The sequence below is a fragment of the Aspergillus uvarum genome (assembly GCF_003184745.1).
Source record: "Aspergillus uvarum CBS 121591 unplaced genomic scaffold BO82scaffold_66, whole genome shotgun sequence".
Classification (NCBI taxonomy): Eukaryota; Fungi; Ascomycota; class Eurotiomycetes; order Eurotiales; family Aspergillaceae; genus Aspergillus; species Aspergillus uvarum.
In genome coordinates, this window is record NW_020291363.1 from 112,393 (window position 1) to 131,557 (window position 19,165).

Sequence of the window (19,165 nt, forward strand, 5' to 3'; positions counted from 1 at the left end):
GCCCATGATGCTCTTTCGCCATCGAATGGGGATTGGTTGCGACCGCCGGTGGATTTTCTACCTCGACTGATCGGGGGATTTATACGCGGGAGGATGGGTCTTTGGAGAAGGAAATCCGCTGGATTCGCCAAATCAAGCTTGAATCAAGCCTCATGAGTTATATCTACAGTATCAGCTAAGATCATATCTAGCTTACAGGATCTTCTTAGATATCGATATCATTGACTTGACCATTACTATACTTTATTGCAAAGGCGATCACGTAAATTGCCTCAGCGCCATTGACATCCATTTGTCGCCAACACCAGGCTTTCCACTCCGGTTGCCCTCCCCCTAAGTATCAACTAGTGACCCCTTCACGCCTGCTGAGCCCATTTCCCGAACCCTGTGGGCTGATTTCCGGTGATGCGATGCACATTCCGTGCATAGTCCGCGTCCGTTGCAAAATCGACCAGCCCACGACCAAGACCAAGGCTCTGTTCCCGATTCTGCTGCACAACAGCCCGCGCCAGCGGCTCAGGGAACCCGAGCTTGGCAACCAAGCACTCGATCTCTTCCTCCTCGCCAACCGTGACAACCTCCACCTCTTGCCCGGTGCTCTCTCGACTCAGCAACCGAACAGCATCAACCAGCGCAAGCTCCTCCTGCCCCAGCAGATTCACAAAATTGCCCTGCACCACACTGCTGCCCTGCGCAAGGAGAGTCCCACAAACCCGGCCAATATCTTCCGGAACCACCAAATCAAACTTCGCCTCCGGATACGCCATTCCCACCCTCCCCTCGGCCGCAGCAGCCAACCACCATCGGGTGTTGGTAGCATAGAAACTCGGCCGCACTGCAACATACCCTGAAGCTCCAAACACCCTATTCAAGGTAACCTCCACTCGCGCATGGGCATACGCGATGAAGTTCTCCGGCCCGACACTGTCGGGCTCGCCCTTCACTGCAAAACTGCTCAGGTAGACCACGTGCTCGATGCCGGCGGATCTCATGGCCTCCAGGCTGGCACGCATGTGGTCCGGGGCGCCAAAGACGGTGTAGACAAATGCCCGGGTGGCATTCGTGGCGGTGACCGCGTGGCGGATGGTTTCGGGGTCGGTCAGGTCGGCGTGGACGCGTTGATAGGTGCCGTTCTTCTCATCTTCCGGGGTTAGGGCTGGGATGGACTTGGTGAGGTCGCGGGCGGCGAGGACGACGCTGGCGCCCCGGGCATGGGCGGCGCGGGCGGCGGCTGAGGCGACCACGCCGGTTGCGCCGAAGATGATCACTTTGACCATCTTCATGGATTTGAGTCTTGGGTGTTGGGGTTGAGGAGAAGGTGGTTGGGAGGTTTCACAAAACGATTCTGGTGATGTTGGTAGGTCACTGGAAATACCCACTATCAGGTCAGGATTGAATTATGTGGGTTTGGTGAATGCGTTCGTGGATTTCGATGCAGATCACCAAAAGATAGTGACAAAGCTGGGTTGGGACTTTATATGCGATGATCGAGCACTCAGCGCGGTGATCCACTCTCCCGGTGCGTCGGAAGAGTCGGAGGCGAATAGGCAAGCGAGTCATTCTCCACCGCATGCCTACCGACCCAGTTTTCTGCAAAAGTGTCTTTCCTGACCTGGATTAGTCCGATGTCTGATTTTTTCAAGCTTTTATGCCTCGGACTATATCCGACTTTGGTCGGATTGGGGATCAGATCAGAATGCAAATAGCTCGCGTCAGAAAAAGCTATCAGTAGCGGATCCGCGGGTTTATGATGGAAGCTTTACAGCATAGATTCACTCTCCTCTCTTAACAGTGCTGGCGGCTTGTCAACAGGACTCATGCGGGCCTGGAACAGTGAAGAAGAGGAGGACATCTAGCCGTCCCAGTGTACCGACCCTCTCGGATCATGGGCCCAATTATCGAAAAATACCGGACTTTGCGCTATCTCGTCATGCCGGAGAGCCCTTCTGGGAATGATTTTGCCTACGACCAGTTTGCAGAGAGTGGTGCAGTGCCGCCTGAGCATCTCAGCAGTTTACAGAGCCAGTAGACATGGCAACTACGCTTTTAGAGTGGAAAACAACATACTGGATTAAGGAGCTATATCTGAAGCATGGCTGGCAAGCCGACCCGGTGGAGCAAGACTAATGCCGAAGAGACCAATTCTTGGAAGAGAGGAAGCAGTATTGGGTACAGGTAGTAGACCCTCTCAGCAAGGTTTGCATGAACCTACACAATCGAAGTATATTGGAAGCACTGACTGGGCTTTGAGACTTGTCGAAAGGTTGGGACCACAATGAAGGACAAAGTGCCTCGATCTCGGTACGCTTTCAGTTCAGTGATTCGAACAATGTATGTCCTGGTACAAGCAAAGAACATAAAGGAGCTTTGGGGGCATAGTAGATCTAATCATTATCTATCGGCCAGCAACCCGCCAACAATATCTTTGCAACTTGTCCCGGGGACAATGGTGTGTATCCTGAACCAAGCTATTGTTCTAAACAATAACACCCTATATACAAAGAGCTTATCAGCTTTTCCTTCATACACACAATCCAGGACACCCTCCCAAATATTCTATAAATACCAACTTTTCAACCTACTTTGTCGTTCCCATCCCTCACTACCAACCCCACTCACCAGCAACAGTACAACCGAAGCAAGCTTCAACCAAGCTACAATTTCACTCGTACAAAACCTACACCAACCCAACACCAACTCAAAATCCACAATGCACATCCATCCCGAAGTCGTCCTCCTCGGAGGCCTGGGCCTCCTCCTGGGCGCCAGCGGCTCCCCGCTCCCCTCTCGCCCCTCCACCCCGCTCCCCGAGGACTCTACCTCCACCCTGAGCCCCAACACCACTACCGGTAACCCCCTCCCCGATCTAACCCATCTGTCCCTCGCCCCCCGCGAGAAAGACACCAACGTGGAGATTGTCTGCCACGATCACGTCTTCACTCGCGACCACGTCAAGGCCGCCGTCAAGCAGGCCAAGCGCATCCACGAGGCCAAGGATAAGCACCCGGACGACTACGCCGAGTTCCCCAAGCCCCTGGACCGCCGCGCCAGCGACCTATTTAAGAAGCCCGACGGACTGTTCCAGTTCCCCCTCGTGTCGGACGGCGTCTACGACGGCAAGGCCGATGTGACCGGGCGCGAGTTCGTGATCATCGACAAGAACTTCAAGTGTAAGGGGGCGGTGCGGTATTATGAAGACCATGCGGAGAGTAAGGGCCATGCGGATGCGTGCTATGCACGCAAGCGGAAGGATAAGGATGGGAAGGACAAGGGCAAGGATAAGGATAAGCGCAAGGGTGGTGGTGGTGGCGCCGCTGGCGGTGGCGGCGGCGGTCATGCCAGTGGTCATGCCAGTGGTGGCCATGGTGCCGGTCGAACTGGCCTTATCGTTGCTGGTGGTGCCCATGGGGCCGACGAGGGGGATTACGATGTTTGCTGATCCCACCCTTTTAGGGCGGTTGACCTGAAGTTTTGAGTGCTTCGGCACTGGTCAATCTTTTGGCACATTCCCTATCATTCATGCATGCAGACTTTCTCAGATCTCTGTGTACTAGTCACTCTTTGGATGTCTAGCACTCCTATATATATAAGACAATAAAAGACTTGTCATTACGGCAGTATATCTGTTTCCAATCGAGTAAATATGTCTGAGCACGTGCTCAAATACTCGTCCTTGAGGCGGCCCACATGTGGGTGGAATTGATTAACCCCACACGTGCCCTGCTGCAAGCAACGAAAAAAACCACACGAAAAAACAGAATGGGACGAGCCGGGCTTGAACCGGCCACCTTCAGATTAATGGCCGAAGTTGGTACTTCAGTCTGACGCGCTCCCAGATGCGCCATCGTCCCAATTGTTAGAAGATTAGATGCCAATTGCATTTATGTCCCCAGGTTTGGCATTATCCCACTGAAAAATGTAAGCTCAGCTTTTACATATCTATACGTATATATACATACCATCGGGTTGCGGCAGATTTCTTATATCACTGCGTGGTTTCTATAATAATGACCCTCGCAACTGGCATATCTGCATAAGACCACTGTTTATATATATATATAGCTATGTATGAATATTCCTGAGAATATATTCTTAATCTGTATAATATACAACTAGGCGGTCAGTTCTACCTGAGGCTTTTACTACCGCTTACCGCTGGGGCAGTGTCTCCTCCGGCCGGGTTGAGCTTGTCCGCCATTGGTGCACTGTCCACAAACCCACCATCAAGTGGACCCACCAGCCAAAAACAGAGAGAAAGGGCCAAAAAGAACAGCAAAAGGTTTTTTGGGGCAAGCCGGGCTTGAACCGGCCACCTTCAGATTAATGGCCGAAGTTAGTACTTCAGTCTGACGCGCTCCCAGATGCGCCATTGCCCCATTTCACGTGATATTAACCTCAAAGGATGCTGTATGACCGGACAACAATGTCTGCCATTGCACCGTTCCATGTATGTCGGCTTTTCTATAGCAATGCTCCACGGTTTGGAAAACAGTGCAAAATGCTGACCTGGAGAAGTGATAAAATTCCTCGTTTTTTTGGCGAACAGAAATTCACACATAGAATCATCTCTTCTCCTATGGGTCTCGAGGGGCGACTTTCCATGCTTCCCTGGTGATGCCCCGATATTCTCGTGGGCAATTATATATAACACGCACCCGGAACTCAACATGATATATCCCTAGGAAAGCTGTGCCACCAAGGCCGTACCAACAAACCAAGAAAATAAGCTCGGAAATGATAATATACAGAACGGAAGCTTGAAACCTTCGAGCCCGCGGAGAGTGTGATGCTACTCATACAGTTCGCCATGGAAGCGTAGTTCATTGTTCGGGCTGAACAAGTTAGGGCTGGGCGATGTTGCCAGCCCTTGAAGGATCGGCCTCCGCATCTGGAGACCGTAACTACCGTACGGAGACTGTACATTCCTCGGCCCGCAAACTCTCCCAGCCTCAACTCAACCCCAACCCCAACTCACCCCTTGTTAGGCCACCACCCCACTTACGCGATGAAAACAAAAGAATCAAGTTCTCCTTCACCCTCCACCTCGTCTACGTTCCCTTCTTCCACCTCATCCCTGAGACCCTAACCCCATTCCACCCAGATCGACAGCCGAGAGCTCTTCGTCGGCGAAACCCCAGGCAAAACCTCGGCGATATCCTCCGCGCCCTCCCCGCAACCCTGGCAGTGCGGGTTTTCGCCGAAATCGCGGAGAATCCATGGAAATTCATCGTATGACGATGCACAAGGGTTTGCTGTGAGCAGGACATCACGAACGAGGCAGCACAGCGCAAGTGACATATAAAGCGCTCTGCACCACCCCGGAGGCAAGACTCTCTTAAGCCATCCATCCAAAGCTTCACAATGAAGCTCACCACCACCACCACCACCACCCACCTGGCGCTCGCCACCGGTGCAGCAGCCTCCTACCACCTCGACACCAGCGCTCCGCCCCCGACCAACCTCAGCACCCTCCCCAACAACACCCTCTTCCACCTCTGGCGGCCGCGCGCGCACATCCTCCCCGTCGAAGGCCAAATCGGTGACCCCTGCGCGCACTACACCGACCCGGCCACCGGGCTCTTCCACGTCGGGTTCCTGCACGACGGTGAGGGCATCGCCGGCGCGACCACGGCCAACCTGGCCACGTACACCGACACCTCCGGCAACGGAAGCTTCCTGATCCAGCCCGGCGGGAAGAACGACCCCGTCGCCGTGTTCGACGGCGCCGTCATCCCCGTCGGCGTCAACAACACCCCCACCCTGCTGTACACCTCCGTCTCCTTTCTGCCCATCCACTGGTCCATCCCGTACACCCGCGGCAGCGAGACGCAGTCGCTGGCTGTCGCGCGTGACGGCGGCCGCCGCTTCGAGAAGCTCGACCAGGGCCCCGTCATCGCGGACCATCCGTTCGCCGTCGATGTCACCGCGTTCCGCGACCCGTTTGTCTTCCGCAGTGCGAGGTTGGATACGCTGCTGTCTTTGGACGAGGAGGTGGCACGCAACGAGACGGCCGTGCAGGACGCCGTCGACGCCTGGACCGAGAAGAACGCCCCCTGGTATGTGGCTGTCTCCGGTGGAGTGCACGGCATCGGCCCCGCGCAGTTCCTCTATCGCCAGAACGGCGGCAATGGTTCCGAGTTCCAGTACTGGGAGTACCTTGGCGAGTGGTGGCAGGAGGCTACCAACTCCAGCTGGGGTGAGGAGGGCACCTGGGCTGGGCGGTGGGGGTTCAACTTCGAGACGGGCAATGTGCTCTTCCTCACGGAGGAGGGCCATGACCCCAAGACTGGGGAGGTGTTTGTCACCCTCGGTACTGAAGGGTCTGACCTGCCCATCGTGCCGCAGGTCTCCAGTATCCACGATATGCTGTGGGCGGCGGGTGAGGTCGGGGTAGGCAGTGAGGATGGTGCCAAGGTCGAATTCACCCCCTCCATGGCCGGGTATCTGGACTGGGGGTTCAGTGCCTACGCTGCGGCTGGCAAGGTGCTGCCGGCTAGCTCGGCGGTGTCGAAGAACAGCGGCGCGGAGGTCGACCGGTATATCTCGTTCGTCTGGTTGACGGGCGACCAGTACGAGCAGGCTGACGGGTTCCCTACGGCCCAGCAGGGGTGGACGGGGTCGCTGCTGCTGCCCCGCGAGCTGAAGGTACAGGCGGTGAAGAACGTCGTCGACAATGCGCTGGTGCGCGAGGAGGGCGTGTCCTGGGTTGTGGGCGAGTCGAACAACAAGACGGCCACGCTGCGCACGCTGGGAATCACGATCGCACGGGAGACCAAGGCGGCGTTGTTGGCCAACGGCTCAGTGACCGCGGAGGAGGACCGCACGCTGCAGACGGCGGCCGTTGTGCCGTTCATTCAATTTCCCGGCTCCAAATTCTTCGTGCTCACGGCGCAGCTGGAGTTCCCCGCGAGTGCGCGCGCGTCCGACCTCCAGTCCGGGTTCGAGATCCTGGCGTCGGAGCTGGAGCGCACGACCGTTTACTACCAGTTCAGCAACGAGTCGCTGGTCGTGGACCGCAGCCAGACCAGTGCAGCGGCGCCCACGAACCCCGGGCTGGATCGCTTCGCTGAGTCCGGCAAGTTGCGGTTGTTCGATGTGGTCGAGAACGGCCAGGAGAAGGTCGAGACGCTGGATCTCACTGTCGTGGTGGATAACTCCGTCGTTGAGGTGTATGCCAACGGGCGCTTTGCCCTGAGTACCTGGGCGAGATCGTGGTATGACAACTCCACCCAGATCCGCTTCTTCCACAACGGAGAGGGCGAGGTGCAGTTCAAGAATGTGTCCGTGTCGGAGGGGCTCTATAATGCCTGGCCGGAGAGAAAGTGACCGGGATGAGGGCATGACGTGTATGATTGCTTAGCGTAGCACGATTTTGACACAATTCAAGTACAATCTCCATTGTTAACACCTCGCTATGCGGTACATGCTGGGAACAGTTTTAGAAACAGGACCAGAAGAAGAACAATCCATCTAGTAGAAGCTGCTCGCCCGTGCCCGTCGCTCAGCCCCCTGCGTTGCTGGTGGGCGCTCCGGTGTCCCGATGGTCAACGGCGCCGGGTGCAGTTGCGACGGCATCGGCACGGGTAGATGCGCGGCTGTGGACGGCGGAAGCTGCATCGACATGGTCTGTCTGGTGCCCCGATAGCTCCCTGGCTGACTATTGGCTTTGACCGGCTGGATAGCCGGTGCCTCGGGGATCCAGGTCGGCTGTGCGTGAGGTGGTGAGCCGGGGGCCACCGGTTGTCGCTTGGCACTGCTGGTAGTGGAATGTGCGGATGTGGGCGGGGAGGGCGGCGCTTCTCCCTGCGCCGGCATGAAGAGCGGGAACTGCTGCATCTGAAGCTGCTGGTCCAGGGCCTCGTCGGTCCACGCGCGCCGAATGCGCACCTCATGCGGAGTGCTGGGACAATGTAGCCGGCCCAACACAGCGGTCTGACACCATCGGTTGGCTTCTGCGCCCGTGGTGAACCCGATCACCAGCCCGTTGTGGCTGTCGCGTAGGTAGGCCATCGAGGGGGTGAGCGGCAGGTACACGGCTGTCGGTTCTGTCGCGTAGATGCGACCTTCTCGGTTTAGATTCTGGTAGGCTTGAGCACGGTCGGGGGAGTTGAAGTCGAGCTTCAGCTCTTGTTTCTGGAAGTAGTAGAGGACGTTGAGGGCGGCGGGGCCCATGTTGGTGGTCATTGTGGTGGCCGGGCTAGGGCTGGTTTGGAGGGAATATTTGCTGCGATGTGGTGAGTAGAGGCGGAGGGGCAGAGGACCGGAAACTACTATATAAGGCATCGGACACTGCCAGGTTGCAGTCCAACATCCTCATCGAGGCGCAGCGTGGCTGAGGGATCTCTGCGGTTGGTGTTGCGATAATACGAGCCTCGCTGCAGCTCGCAGTACAATGCTTAGTTACTTAGAATTAGTAACAGGTCATGCCAAACTGTCAGCCTTGTGCTTGTGCTTGTGCTTGTGCTTGTGTCTCCCCACGGCACTGCGGCTGACCGGGCTGTGCTGGTGCTTCTGGCCTGATCGACAGCCGTCGGATGCCCTACAGAGCCGGCGAGGCTCGTGTTCTAACCACGGTCGCGATGATTCGTTCCATGGGCACTGTGTCCAGTTCTCGTATGCTTAATGTGTGTCGAACTTGGTTCATGTCCAAGTTGGCTTTGCTTTCATTGATCATTCGTGGGGTAGAATGTGAGCTGAATGAGCCGCCAGGCGAGCTGCCAGGCGACCAGTAACGTGTGTGTTTCGGTCGCAGACAGCTGAAGGTGAATGGTGAAGCATAAGTGGCTTTCCTGTCCTCTGATCTGGACGCCATAGCCATACAGGATTCACACCGTTCATGTCTTAGAAGGATTATACCCCTAGCATATCTTCAAAGTCCAGAGATGTGCAAAGGAGAAAAGGCTGCAGGGCATTAGACATGGTGGCAAGTCACTCCGAGGTTGACGGTTCGAATCCGCGCAGGTGCACTTTCCTCACAGCCCACCGTTCTTTGTTTGTCGCCCGCCTTCCATGTTCTTGTTTTGTTCCGAACTAGCGGAACGTCGCCTACTGAACCACGGTACCGGGATTTTGTGGATGCCTTGTTGTTTTCATTTGGGCTTCGGGCGTAGTGAAACCCACCATCCAAGGCAGAAGTGACTCGGGTGAATGATGAAGAGATCCCCAGACCAGACTGCTCCCCTTTTCTTAAGAATCAGTTTTAATCCGTCGATGAATCGATCTGATTATCATCGCGTAGCCGACCACGTGCCGTTGGCCCATTCAAATCTCGGGGCTTTGCCTCAAAGTGGAACAGCCCGGACTGGGATTGCCCCTCGTTAGTTCTCACTTAGTGCTCTCAACCACCGCGAGCACAACCCATCGCAGACATACCTTAGGAGATAAAGTTGGGTTGAGTCAGGCACTGAAGGTGGAAGTGAAGTCTGTGAAATTGAAAATTCTTCTTTTAACCTCAAGCGGAGAGCTGCACGAGACTTGAAACAAGCACTGGGTCCTCTCCTACGAGCCCAATTTTGCGGGAAGATCGGAGAATCTCCATTGAACATCCACGCCGCAGGCCATTCTGCCTGAATAAATATACCCAGTTTTCAATCACGAGCACAGAAGCTCTTCCTGGATTGTTTACCCGGTCGGCTGGATGGCGCAACTCTGGTAGCGACAGGAATTATTGTTGCTGGGTTGGGCTGGGCGATCAGGGCGATGCCTTCGTGGCTGACTTTGCAATCGCAGTGCGTCGCTCAGTGCTCGCAACATTGTCCCAGCATCTTGACTCCTGGACTACTCGCCCTAAGCCGAAATAAAGTTGGAGCCGGTCATTCGGCGCTGCACCTGGGAAATGAAATCTCACCCATCTCCCTGGCCAGACCGCACGGTGGCAGGTGCGTCGCTGTATATAGTAGATGCGTAGGTCTTTCTCACCATCCCCGGCGCAGGTGGATAAATGATGCAGCGAAAGCAGTCTCGCTTGCAGGCCACTGGTCAGTCAGTCTATGCTGGACTGGGATTAGAGACCGTCGGTAGGCGAGGTCAGCGAGTCAAGGCCCGGGTTAGGGCACTCCACCCCTTTCCGCTTTAGGGAGGTCGGTTCCAGCCTCCGAGTCCGCAGGGGTTCCGGCTATCGCCGCTGCTCAGCTCGATCAGCCAGATGCCTTGGCGATGCCCCCTCGAGATTAACTGCAATCCTGATCGAGACTTTTGCGATCAATCGGGGACTCATTCCATGGAGACTTGAAATCACCGCCATGCAATATAGAACTGACACACATTGTCAATGTCAACTCTGTCAGCACCAAATAACCTCGTGTCGCGGCACTTTCTGAGACACCCTCGGGATATTTTTAGCGGATCTGCCATTCACCTGGAGCCGAAGCTCCTGCTGATCAGCTCGATGCCCGGCGACTGCCCCCACATGAATCCATATCGCCATCGTGGTTCCTGAATCTTGGAACTCTCCCACACCACCTGCCCCATGCTCACTCAGACATCGCTCACGCGACACTAGCCCGGTAGTTTCGATCCTGCGACGAACTGTGGAGTGTTGCCCCCTCTCGAGTCAGTCGCCATGGCCGATCCCCTCGCTAATCTGCTCCCTGGGCCGGGGGAACCATGGCCAGCTCGTATCCTGCCTAGACAGACTGATAACCGAAGGGCGAGACTGGGTCCTTCTTGAAGCCCAAACACCGCGCATCCCTGCCACCCCTCACTGTGGGAGTCATTTAAATATACTGGCGCCGTCCACATCGCCCGCCCGTCAGCAGTCGTGGTTTCTCCTGTGTATCAGATCCAGTCACTGATTTCGACTACCGCAATTGGGCAGGGTCCCGACTCTCGGTAGTGCTGCCACCATACCCATTGACTTGATTTGCGACTCTCCTTGCACCTACACCATCCCCACGAGAACTAGATTTTGAGTTAAGGTTCTGCAGTGTGCGCCTTCGTCTCAACCTCAACTCTGCGAGTCGCGTCTCCTCGACCGGACATGTGCTTTCCGTCGCTGCTTCATATAAAAGTCTTTGGCTGTTCCCGCACTACGTATCGCAGCTAACACATCCGACTTGGCGACAAGCATTTCACCACAAGATTACCACCTCCATTGGATGAAAGAGTGGAGGAATCGTCCGGACCCCCGCCAAGATGATGCCCGTCGAAGGGCGCAGCAAGGAGATCCTGATCGTCGCCGTCGTGTGCATGTCCGTGTCGTTTATCACCGTGTGCCTGCGCTCGTACGTGCGACTGCGACTGATCAAAGCGTTTGGATGGGACGATGGATTGATGGTGATTGCTACGGTAGGCCTCTCTGGCACTTTTCCATGTGTCGTGCTGCCAAGCTGACCACCCCCAGGTACTGAACATCTTCCTGACCGTCTGCGCCATCATCGGCGCCAAGGAAGGTATCGGTCGCAAGTTGGCCGACTTCCGGAGTATGGACGACCTGCACCGCGCCATGCTTGTATGTTTCCCTTCCACCATCCTCCCGTCCCACAATCTCCGACGGTACTGACCAGACAAGTGGTGGTGGCTCGGCCAACTCATCTACATGTGGGCCTCCGGCGTGGCCAAGGTGTCCATCGCGCTCGCCCTCCTGCGCCTGACCGTGCGCCAATCCCACCGGATCATCCTGTGGACGGCCATCTGCGCCTCGGTGACCGTGGGCCTGGTCTTCTGGTTCTTCATGGTGCTGCAATGCCACCCGGTCTCGGAGTTCTGGGAGCGCACCGGACAGGGCAAATGCCTGGACACCTCGGTGCTGCTGGTCGTCGCCTACGTGTACAGCAGCATCTGCGCGGCGTGCGACCTGGCGTTGGGGCTGTTGCCGATCCTGCTGGTGCGCAAGCTGCAGATCAACCCCCGCACGAAGATCGCGCTGGGCGCGACGCTGAGTATGGGCTGTGTGTATGTGCCCTTGCCCCTTTACAAACTGCCTCGCTCTTTAATCGTGCGATCAATGACTAACGGGTGTAGCGCCTGCTTGGCCCTGATTATCCGTATCCCTTTCTTACCGAGTTACAAGGATTTGGACTTCCTGTGTAGGTCATCCCTCCATCTCCCCCGACCCCCGAAAGGGTAAAGCTAACAGCCGAAGACTCAACCTACCAAATCGACCTCTGGTCCTTCCTGGAACTCGGCCTGGGAATCACAGCCGGCAGTCTCGTGACGCTCCGCCCCCTGCTCCGCAAATTCCTGGACCACGGGGCGTCGGCACCCGGTAAAACCCCCTACGCCTACACGTACACCACCCGCAGCGGCGGCACCGCCCGTAAGCCCCACTCCCGGTCCCGCGGCAGCTTCCCGTTCTCGAGCTTCTCGCGCACGCGCACGGAGAAGGACCAGGATCTTGAAGTTGAGTTGGTGGATACGGCGTGGCGGCCGGATATGCATGGCGTGGAGCGGTCGGCGACGGCGATGGCGATGGCGACCGTCGTCGGTGGTGGGGTTGGCAATGAGGCGAATGGGCGCGGTAGGGAGAGAGGGAAGAGTGACAGTCAGGAGAGTCTGACGGGGACGGGGTTTCAGTATGAGAACGCGGTGGGAGGTGTGGTGGGCGGCGGGCAGTGGGGCACGGATGTCGTGGGCAGTGAGAGGATGGTTAGGGTGCAGAAGTCGTTCTATGTCACCGAGACGGAGAGGAGGGGTTGACCTTCTCGCTGTGCTTCCTTCTCTCTCCTAATGATTTATGCCCCATGTACGGTACTTGCGTTGTGGAATGTAGCATGTAGGACGTAGACGTGAAGGTAGGATGGTTCATTCATAGCTCCTAGTCTCACCACTGATCTGGTTCATATGTACATCTACTCCAAACTCTCTCCCTCCTGACACCCGATCGGCGTCGTCCGGTAGTTCAACCCAGTCGTCGTGTTGTAGTTCCACCAGAAATCCAGGTACTGCGGGTACGAGCTGGGCACCTGGCACGTCGACGCGTAGTCTGGCAGACTCTCGCTCAGGATCGAGGTGAAGTTGGCCAGCGAGCAGGTGTACCCCGGCCCGGACTGGCAGTCGTTGAACGGGAGCACGGCCTCGTTCAGCACCAGGCGCACGTAGGTGTCTTCCTCTGTGGCAGCGGTTGCGTTGCAGCTGAGCCGCTCGATGGTCAGGTGCCCGCCCATCGGGATGATGTTGCCGATGCTGTAGGGGTTTCCGAAGGGGATGCGGTCGAGGGGAAGGTCGGTGTCGGGGATGAGCACGCCTAGCGCGGCGAGGATGGGGGTGATGTTGGTGTCGTGGGCGCTATGATGGGGTCAGTTTGATCTGCGGTGGCTGGGCTGGGGCGACACTGGGAGGGAGGCTTACAAGTTGAAAAACAGGGAGCCGGCTTGTTCCGGGCCTTCGTTCAGTAGCGTCAGGCTGGCATTAATGTAGACGGCTCCCACGGCGGCCATGTTCTTGTCGCCGGGTCTGGATCGATGTTAGGGTTGGGGCCATTGATCCGAGGGCAGACAGGAGGGGGATTACCCAGCGCAGTAGTAGTAGTCTAGGTCTTCGAGGTACCCGAAACTGACCCATTCGTCTTGGGTAAAGGCGTTGATCCAGTCGGAGTGGGGGCGGGCGTTGAGCTCGAAGGATGCCATGGCTGTATTCGTCAGTCAATGTTCAGCTGCAGTGGTAGCATGACCTACTCATCAAGTGGTAGACATCCGTCTCGTTGAGGCTCAGGCCCGGGTTCTGCGCATTCAGGCGCGCAGCTGCCACCTTAAACTGCGGCATCACGTAGACAAGGTTGTCGCAGATGGAGTCGTCGTTGTCAACATCGCAGGAGGGCGTGAGGCTGTTGGCACCTAGGGTCTCGGACTCGGAGATGATGTTGAGGGCGGCGTTGGTGGAGTAGTTGTAGCCGAAGAATCCCTCGCCGAATTTGCGGGCGGTGTTGATGACGCGGCTGTAGCCACTGCTCCAGAATGGCTGCACCGACTCGCCGTCCCAGAGATGGCCGTACCGCGCCTTGTACTCGTTGCCGTGGGTGTATGCATCCAGCAAGCCCGCATACGGTCCGCTGGTCGTCTCGGCGTTGTAGTAGCATTCGTTGGGCACGTAGTAGGTCCAGTCCTGCAGGAAGGCGAGATCTCCCTTCCACTCGGAGACGTTGGCCGAGTACACCTTGTCCAGGGTGGCCTCGATGCCTGCGCCAGCGCTGGGTGAAGGGTATCGCTCGCCGTGTCTCTTGATCATGATGACTTGGTCGACGGCGCACCCGCTGGGCGGGTCCCGGGAGATGCCATAGGACACTCGCTCCGAGTAGGGGCCGTTGCCGCCGTAGTGCTTCAAAATGCTGTATCCATCGCGGAACTCTTGGGAGAACTGCTTCTCCTGGGTGGACTGGGGGATCGCGGCGGGGTAAGAGAAGGCGGACGCTCCGGTAGCCAGGCCTAGGGCATAGGCGGCCCGGAGGAGGGACGAGGAGGAGGGCATGGGGATGAGTTGTGGGGAAGAACAGAGAAGTGAAGGAAATGGAAGACAAGCTGACCAGCCTTGTTATCTAGCGATGGTCTGAAGCCCGATGCTTTCTCCTGCTGCTTGAGTGACCTGCAGGCTCTTATATAGCCTCCAGCCGGCGACTGCTCTCCTCATCGCGGGGAGCTGCAATGGCCGTCTGATCCGGCCCATCTCATCTCCGACAATGGAGCAAGACGGCATATTGACCACTGGCAGAGACAGGAAACTGCCCACGTGCTCATTTTCCCAAAGTGAAGCAAAATTCCCCTCCGCTGTCGGACCGGTGATAAGAAACAAGTAACTCGAGGTATTTTCCTAGGTCCAGGTGCGGAGAAGATACGAAGAGTGACATGGGATAAGCCGGCGGCGGCCGACGGAAGATCCCAATCACACGCGGGGAAGCCAAGGCGTGTTATCGCATCGCCGGTCCATTGGTTGAATGAGGGGAGAAGCGGGTCTTGCACGGCGTAATCTCCGATCCTGCCACTAGGCTGGTTTGGGGGGAAATTAATGAAGCCGTTCCCGTCTGAGTTCCTCATCTTTTGTTGTCGTTGCTGCTGCTGCTGCTGTTTTCTGAGGTAGTGATGTAAAAGAAGCTGAATCAAAGCACAGTACACAGCTGAGATCATTATCCATCCAAATCACTGGTGAAGGCCATATCGGGATGCTCTTGCTAGAGAATTACTCAAGCTTTCCGGTTGAGATCAGACTGGGGGTGGTCACATCACCTCGTCTACGATTTGCAATTTCAGAAACAAGCACCTTGGAAGCTGCTTAGCCAAAGCTTGGTGTCGGCCATACATTCTTGGATCGGCCCAGCCAAGACACTGTGATCCTTCTGACGCCTTGGCTACTCGCCGAGTGAATGCTTGTGCTCGAGATGACGGTCCCTGCAGCATGTCTGCAGTTCTGGGACACGGTTTATGCGACCTTGGACGCAAGAAACCGCTTGTTCGAGTCAGTGACGACGGCCTCTACATTAGTATCGAGTCCGAGTCGTGGTCGTTATGCCTCAGATGGGCCGCAATCGGCCCACGTGCACTCGGTCTGGCCAAACATTGGAGATGCAAAACAACGGCACGCTGCAGCCCTACGCGTTAGATCATGCATCTGCTGCACAACGCGAGTCAGCTACACTTCCTGGACGCGATCATCTAATACCCCGCTAGACAAGTGCGATTGACACGGGTAGCATTTCCAGTGATGACTACACTTGAGTAGACATATCAATAAATACCATATCTACACTCAACACACATATTGATAAACATAAATCGAAAGTTTCTTCTAATACTAGAAGTACGAAGATCTTTATTCGGTATTGCATGCAAGTCTTCCAAAAATGGCTTGGTTCAATTCTCTTGACTGTGGCTCCTAGTATGCATATCAAATTCCTTGCTAATGACCCTAGCTCGGGATCTATTTTAATACGATATGCCGACAAGGAACTGTGATTCTATAAATTGAGTACGAGTGATTCTAAAGTGCCCGCAGATCAGGCCATGAAATTCTGTTCTACAATTCTATACCTATAGAATCCCAAGCCCACATCTATAACCACTACCCTAATCACCCCAACTGCACCTCCACCGGCACCTCATACGACAACTTGGTCACCCCCTTCTGCCGACTCACCTTCCGAATCGTAATATACCCCGTCAACCCCGTGTGCGCCACATGCGTGCCCCCACAGGGGTTCGCATCCAGATCCGCAATCTCCGCGATGCGCACTTTTCCGCCCTGCCCGACCTGCAACCCCTCCACCATGTTCAGCTCTTTGGTCGCGATCTCCCGCTCCTCCCACCAAGAGATGTGTACCGGTAACGCCCGCTGCACCAGCTCGTTCACCTTCCCCTCGATCAGCGGCCGGTGCTCGTTGTACAGCAGCCCCTCGAACTCCATGCACGCCTCGCGTGGCGCGTGGTTGGCTTTCACCTTCTTCCGCTCCCCAAGTTCCGGGGTGAGCAGGCGCATCGCAAGCCCGATGATGTGGCCTGCCGTGTGGAGCCGGGAGTGGTAGTTGCGGGTGATCGCGTTGATGGTCTGCGTGGCGAGGGCGTTGGAGGCGAGGGAGAGGGGAAACTCCGGGGTGGTGAAGTGCCCGAAGTGGAGGATTTCGCCGTCGGAGGTCTTGCGGACGAGGAGGACTTCGAAGGTGTATGGGTTTGTCAGGTCGTCATCGTTGGTGCCCGGGAGGAGGATCACGCCGGTGTCGCTGGGTTGGCCGCCGCCTTGCGGGTAGAAGACGGTTTGGCGGGTGGTGAGGGCATAGTGGTTCTCTGGCGGGATGTTCTTGGCGAGGGTCTTTTCGGGGTCGCTGAGGGCGGAGATGGGGCGGTAGGAGGTGATGGTTGTGGTTGTGGTGGTGAGAGTGGCGTCGTCCAGGTAGAGGGCGTCGGTAGTCTGCGGTTGCATTGAGTGTGTAGTTACCATGATGACGTGGCTTAGGGTGAATGTGGTGGAGTGGTGGAGTGGTGAAAAGTGAGGCTTGAGCTGGATATGTATATATATACTCGGGGATCTTATCTTTCTCCCCCCCACGTGAATCATCGGCGGGAGTCATTCCCGAGAATCCCGACCAGTTGCTCGCTCCGGCACACTGCATTGGGCAGGTGGAGCCCGTATCTCGTTCCGATCCCGGTGCCAAGCAGATTAGCAGTTGAATCTCATGATGCATTGGGAACCAGAGTGGAATGGTGGTTTTGGTGGATAGCTTGATTTTTCGATAATATTTTGAAACTATTTTACAAACCCCCCAGCTACCGATCACAACTCTGCTGGCCAGTTAGCGGGAGGAATCAGTAAGGGCCACGGTACTCACAGCTGAACACCGGCGCAGTACCGCAGCGCCGCATTGAATGTAGCCAGGCGGTACAGGGCTTTATTAAAGTTCGCCTCCGCTGAAGAACCACTCGAGTTGATGCGGAGGGCGTTGCTCTCGTCGGCCGCGTTGTCATCGCCGTTGCCATTGTGGTGGTCGGGCGCCCACTCCACCTCCTGGAACTTGAATCGCTTCAGATACAGACACAGGTTCGCGAGCATCCTCAGCATGTACGGCCAGTCCCCCTCAAACCGGACCTGTTCTAGCGTGATGGACTCGAGCTTCGCGACCTTGGGAATTAGGATGCACATGTCGCAGTCCGTCAGGACGAGGTTGGTCAGTGTCAGGTTGCGCAGGTTGCTGTCGGCCACGGGAATGGCGTTGAGGGTGGGCCCCACGGGGGTGTCGGGCCTGTCCAGCCCGCGGCCCTCGAGGATGAGCGTCTGGAGCGGGGTCTTGAAGGTGCGCTCGTAGAACTTGAGCCACGGGTGCGGCCACTTGCGCGGCGGGCTGGGCATGGTCTCGTCGACGAAGTAGGGCCACTGCACCCGCAGCTCCTCGAGGTCCTCCACAACGCAGTCATATAGGTGCGGCGTGTGGAACTCGCCGGGGCCCTCGACGTACCAGTCGTCGGCCTCCATGATGAGGGACAGGTGCGTGATATGCCGCCGCAGGTAGTTGATCACTCGGAACAGGCACTTGGGCACGTCGCCCGGGTTGAGGATGTCGTTGAAGGGGGCGCCCGCCGGCCCCAGCGCCAGCTCAAATTCCGAGATCAACGGGTAGCTCTTGTGCAGCACGTTGTACAGGCGCCGCACTTCGGGGATGTACATCGGCATCAGGATCGTGAGGTCCGAGTTGCGCTTGAACAGCGTGTTGGGCCCCGTGCGCGTCCCTTCCACCCGCAGCCGCCGCGTGAAGTGCGTATACATGCCGTACCGCGCCGCCAGCATCTGCAGCCCCGCCACGCTCGGCGGCGTCAGGTCCGTGCGCAGCGTGCGCAGGGCTTTCGCCAGGTCGATGACGCTCGGAATCGGGGTGTTGGCCGGGTCCAGCAGGATGCGTTGCCCCTCCGCGGTCAGGTTCTGGGCCAAGCCGCCCAGCGCGTCGCTGCTGGGCGTCCCTCCCTCCAGCGGCTCGAACATCGCATTCAACCACGCCTGCTGCTCCGCCGTCAGGTCGGGCTTCTCTTCCGAGGAATTATTCTCCGAGCCCTGCGTGTCCACGTCCAGCGATTCGAGCATCGCGGTCATTTCCTCCGCGGTCTGGTCGGGCGTGTCTTCCGGGGTAGTCTCCGAGGCGGACATTTTGCTGCTTGGTATTAGTGTACGGCCTTCAGGTGGAATAAGGGTAAACGTTGTCGTTGATCGGTGGAGATTGTGGGATGTAGTGATGGGGGGATGGGAGGGATGGTCTGAGCAAGAAGTGGCTGCCTGGTGTTTTATATCAGGAACACTGTCTGTCACGAACCAGCAATTCCATGGGAGCTGTAGCTGTGATCTCCTTCAAAGTGTGCTGTGAAAGGGGTTCTCATGAAGGACTTCGTTGCCATAGAGGAGGTCTTGTTGATGGAGTCGCTCATTGGCGGCAAGGACAAAGACATTGTCGGGGAGTGCCGCGGGATTGTCCAGTAGAGTGGGCAATCAGCAATCTCCTGATCGCCGGGTCGAACAAAGACGCTGTCATGGAAGCTGTCACTGAGGATATGTCCGTGTTGGTTGTGCGCTTTCTTCGTGAGCTCAGCTCGTGGTTCTGGGAGGCATGGCGAGAAGGAGACCTCGCAGCTCTTACACTTCTCAGTGTCGACTGTTGTGGAAGCATAGCCATGGTTGTGAAGCAGTATTGGCTAGTCATTCTTTTTTGGTCTGGTCTCAAATCATGTTTCTTGGATGCATGAGAGCAGGAGTCCTTGTGCCC

General features: G+C 56.8%; 8 protein-coding genes and 2 non-coding genes across 10 annotated transcripts; 3 read left to right on the forward strand and 7 right to left on the reverse strand.

The window, feature by feature from the left end:
- Positions 1–356: 356 nt before the first annotated feature.
- Positions 357–1,277, reverse strand: BO82DRAFT_386498 (NmrA-like family protein; the record flags this gene model as incomplete). The annotated part of the gene is made up of 2 exons (XM_025638250.1): positions 357–488; positions 540–1,277. The coding sequence occupies 2 exons, from the start codon at positions 1,275–1,277 to the stop codon at positions 357–359; spliced, it is 870 nt and encodes a 289-aa protein (XP_025487794.1).
- Positions 1,278–2,710: 1,433 nt separating this feature from the next.
- On the forward strand, positions 2,711–3,439 carry BO82DRAFT_406027 (uncharacterized protein; the record flags this gene model as incomplete). Its single annotated transcript, XM_025639539.1, has 1 exon — positions 2,711–3,439. The coding sequence occupies one exon, from the start codon at positions 2,711–2,713 to the stop codon at positions 3,437–3,439; it is 729 nt and encodes a 242-aa protein (XP_025487795.1).
- Positions 3,440–3,760: 321 nt separating this feature from the next.
- Positions 3,761–3,851, reverse strand: BO82DRAFT_t272. The gene has a single exon. It is a non-coding gene; the product is annotated as a tRNA-Phe (tRNA).
- Positions 3,852–4,285: 434 nt separating this feature from the next.
- On the reverse strand, positions 4,286–4,376 carry BO82DRAFT_t271. Its single transcript has one exon. It is a non-coding gene; the product is annotated as a tRNA-Phe (tRNA).
- Positions 4,377–5,351: 975 nt separating this feature from the next.
- BO82DRAFT_358111 (glycoside hydrolase family 32 protein) lies at positions 5,352–7,381 on the forward strand. Its single transcript, XM_025636192.1, has one exon. It carries the CDS (start codon positions 5,362–5,364, stop codon positions 7,324–7,326), a length of 1,965 nt encoding a protein of 654 aa, XP_025487796.1. The 5' UTR covers positions 5,352–5,361; the 3' UTR covers positions 7,327–7,381.
- Positions 7,382–7,791: 410 nt separating this feature from the next.
- Positions 7,792–8,160, reverse strand: BO82DRAFT_256692 (uncharacterized protein; the record flags this gene model as incomplete). The annotated part of the gene is made up of 1 exon (XM_025630909.1): positions 7,792–8,160. A coding segment is annotated over one exon (369 nt), but the record flags the coding sequence as incomplete, so codon positions are not given.
- Positions 8,161–11,133: 2,973 nt separating this feature from the next.
- BO82DRAFT_435707 (uncharacterized protein) lies at positions 11,134–12,636 on the forward strand (the record flags this gene model as incomplete). The annotated part of the gene is made up of 5 exons (XM_025641052.1): positions 11,134–11,286; positions 11,342–11,449; positions 11,510–11,892; positions 11,962–12,026; positions 12,083–12,636. The coding sequence occupies 5 exons, from the start codon at positions 11,134–11,136 to the stop codon at positions 12,634–12,636; spliced, it is 1,263 nt and encodes a 420-aa protein (XP_025487798.1).
- A 141-nt stretch (positions 12,637–12,777) lies between these two features.
- On the reverse strand, positions 12,778–14,462 carry BO82DRAFT_319341 (histidine phosphatase family protein). The gene is made up of 4 exons (XM_025632675.1): positions 13,614–14,462; positions 13,450–13,567; positions 13,288–13,392; positions 12,778–13,224 (listed from the first exon to the last, which is right to left on the reverse strand). Exons 1-4 carry the CDS (start codon positions 14,401–14,403, stop codon positions 12,789–12,791), a joined length of 1,449 nt encoding a protein of 482 aa, XP_025487799.1. The 5' UTR covers positions 14,404–14,462; the 3' UTR covers positions 12,778–12,788.
- Positions 14,463–15,915: 1,453 nt separating this feature from the next.
- Positions 15,916–17,317, reverse strand: BO82DRAFT_358112 (ThrRS/AlaRS common domain-containing protein). The gene is made up of 2 exons (XM_025636193.1): positions 17,249–17,317; positions 15,916–17,201 (listed from the first exon to the last, which is right to left on the reverse strand). The coding sequence occupies exon 2, from the start codon at positions 16,858–16,860 to the stop codon at positions 15,997–15,999; it is 864 nt and encodes a 287-aa protein (XP_025487800.1). The 5' UTR covers positions 16,861–17,201; positions 17,249–17,317; the 3' UTR covers positions 15,916–15,996.
- On the reverse strand, positions 17,245–18,555 carry BO82DRAFT_368372 (uncharacterized protein; the record flags this gene model as incomplete). The annotated part of the gene is made up of 1 exon (XM_025637116.1): positions 17,245–18,555. One exon carries the CDS (start codon positions 18,553–18,555, stop codon positions 17,245–17,247), a length of 1,311 nt encoding a protein of 436 aa, XP_025487801.1.
- Between the last annotated feature and the right edge of the window lie 610 nt (positions 18,556–19,165).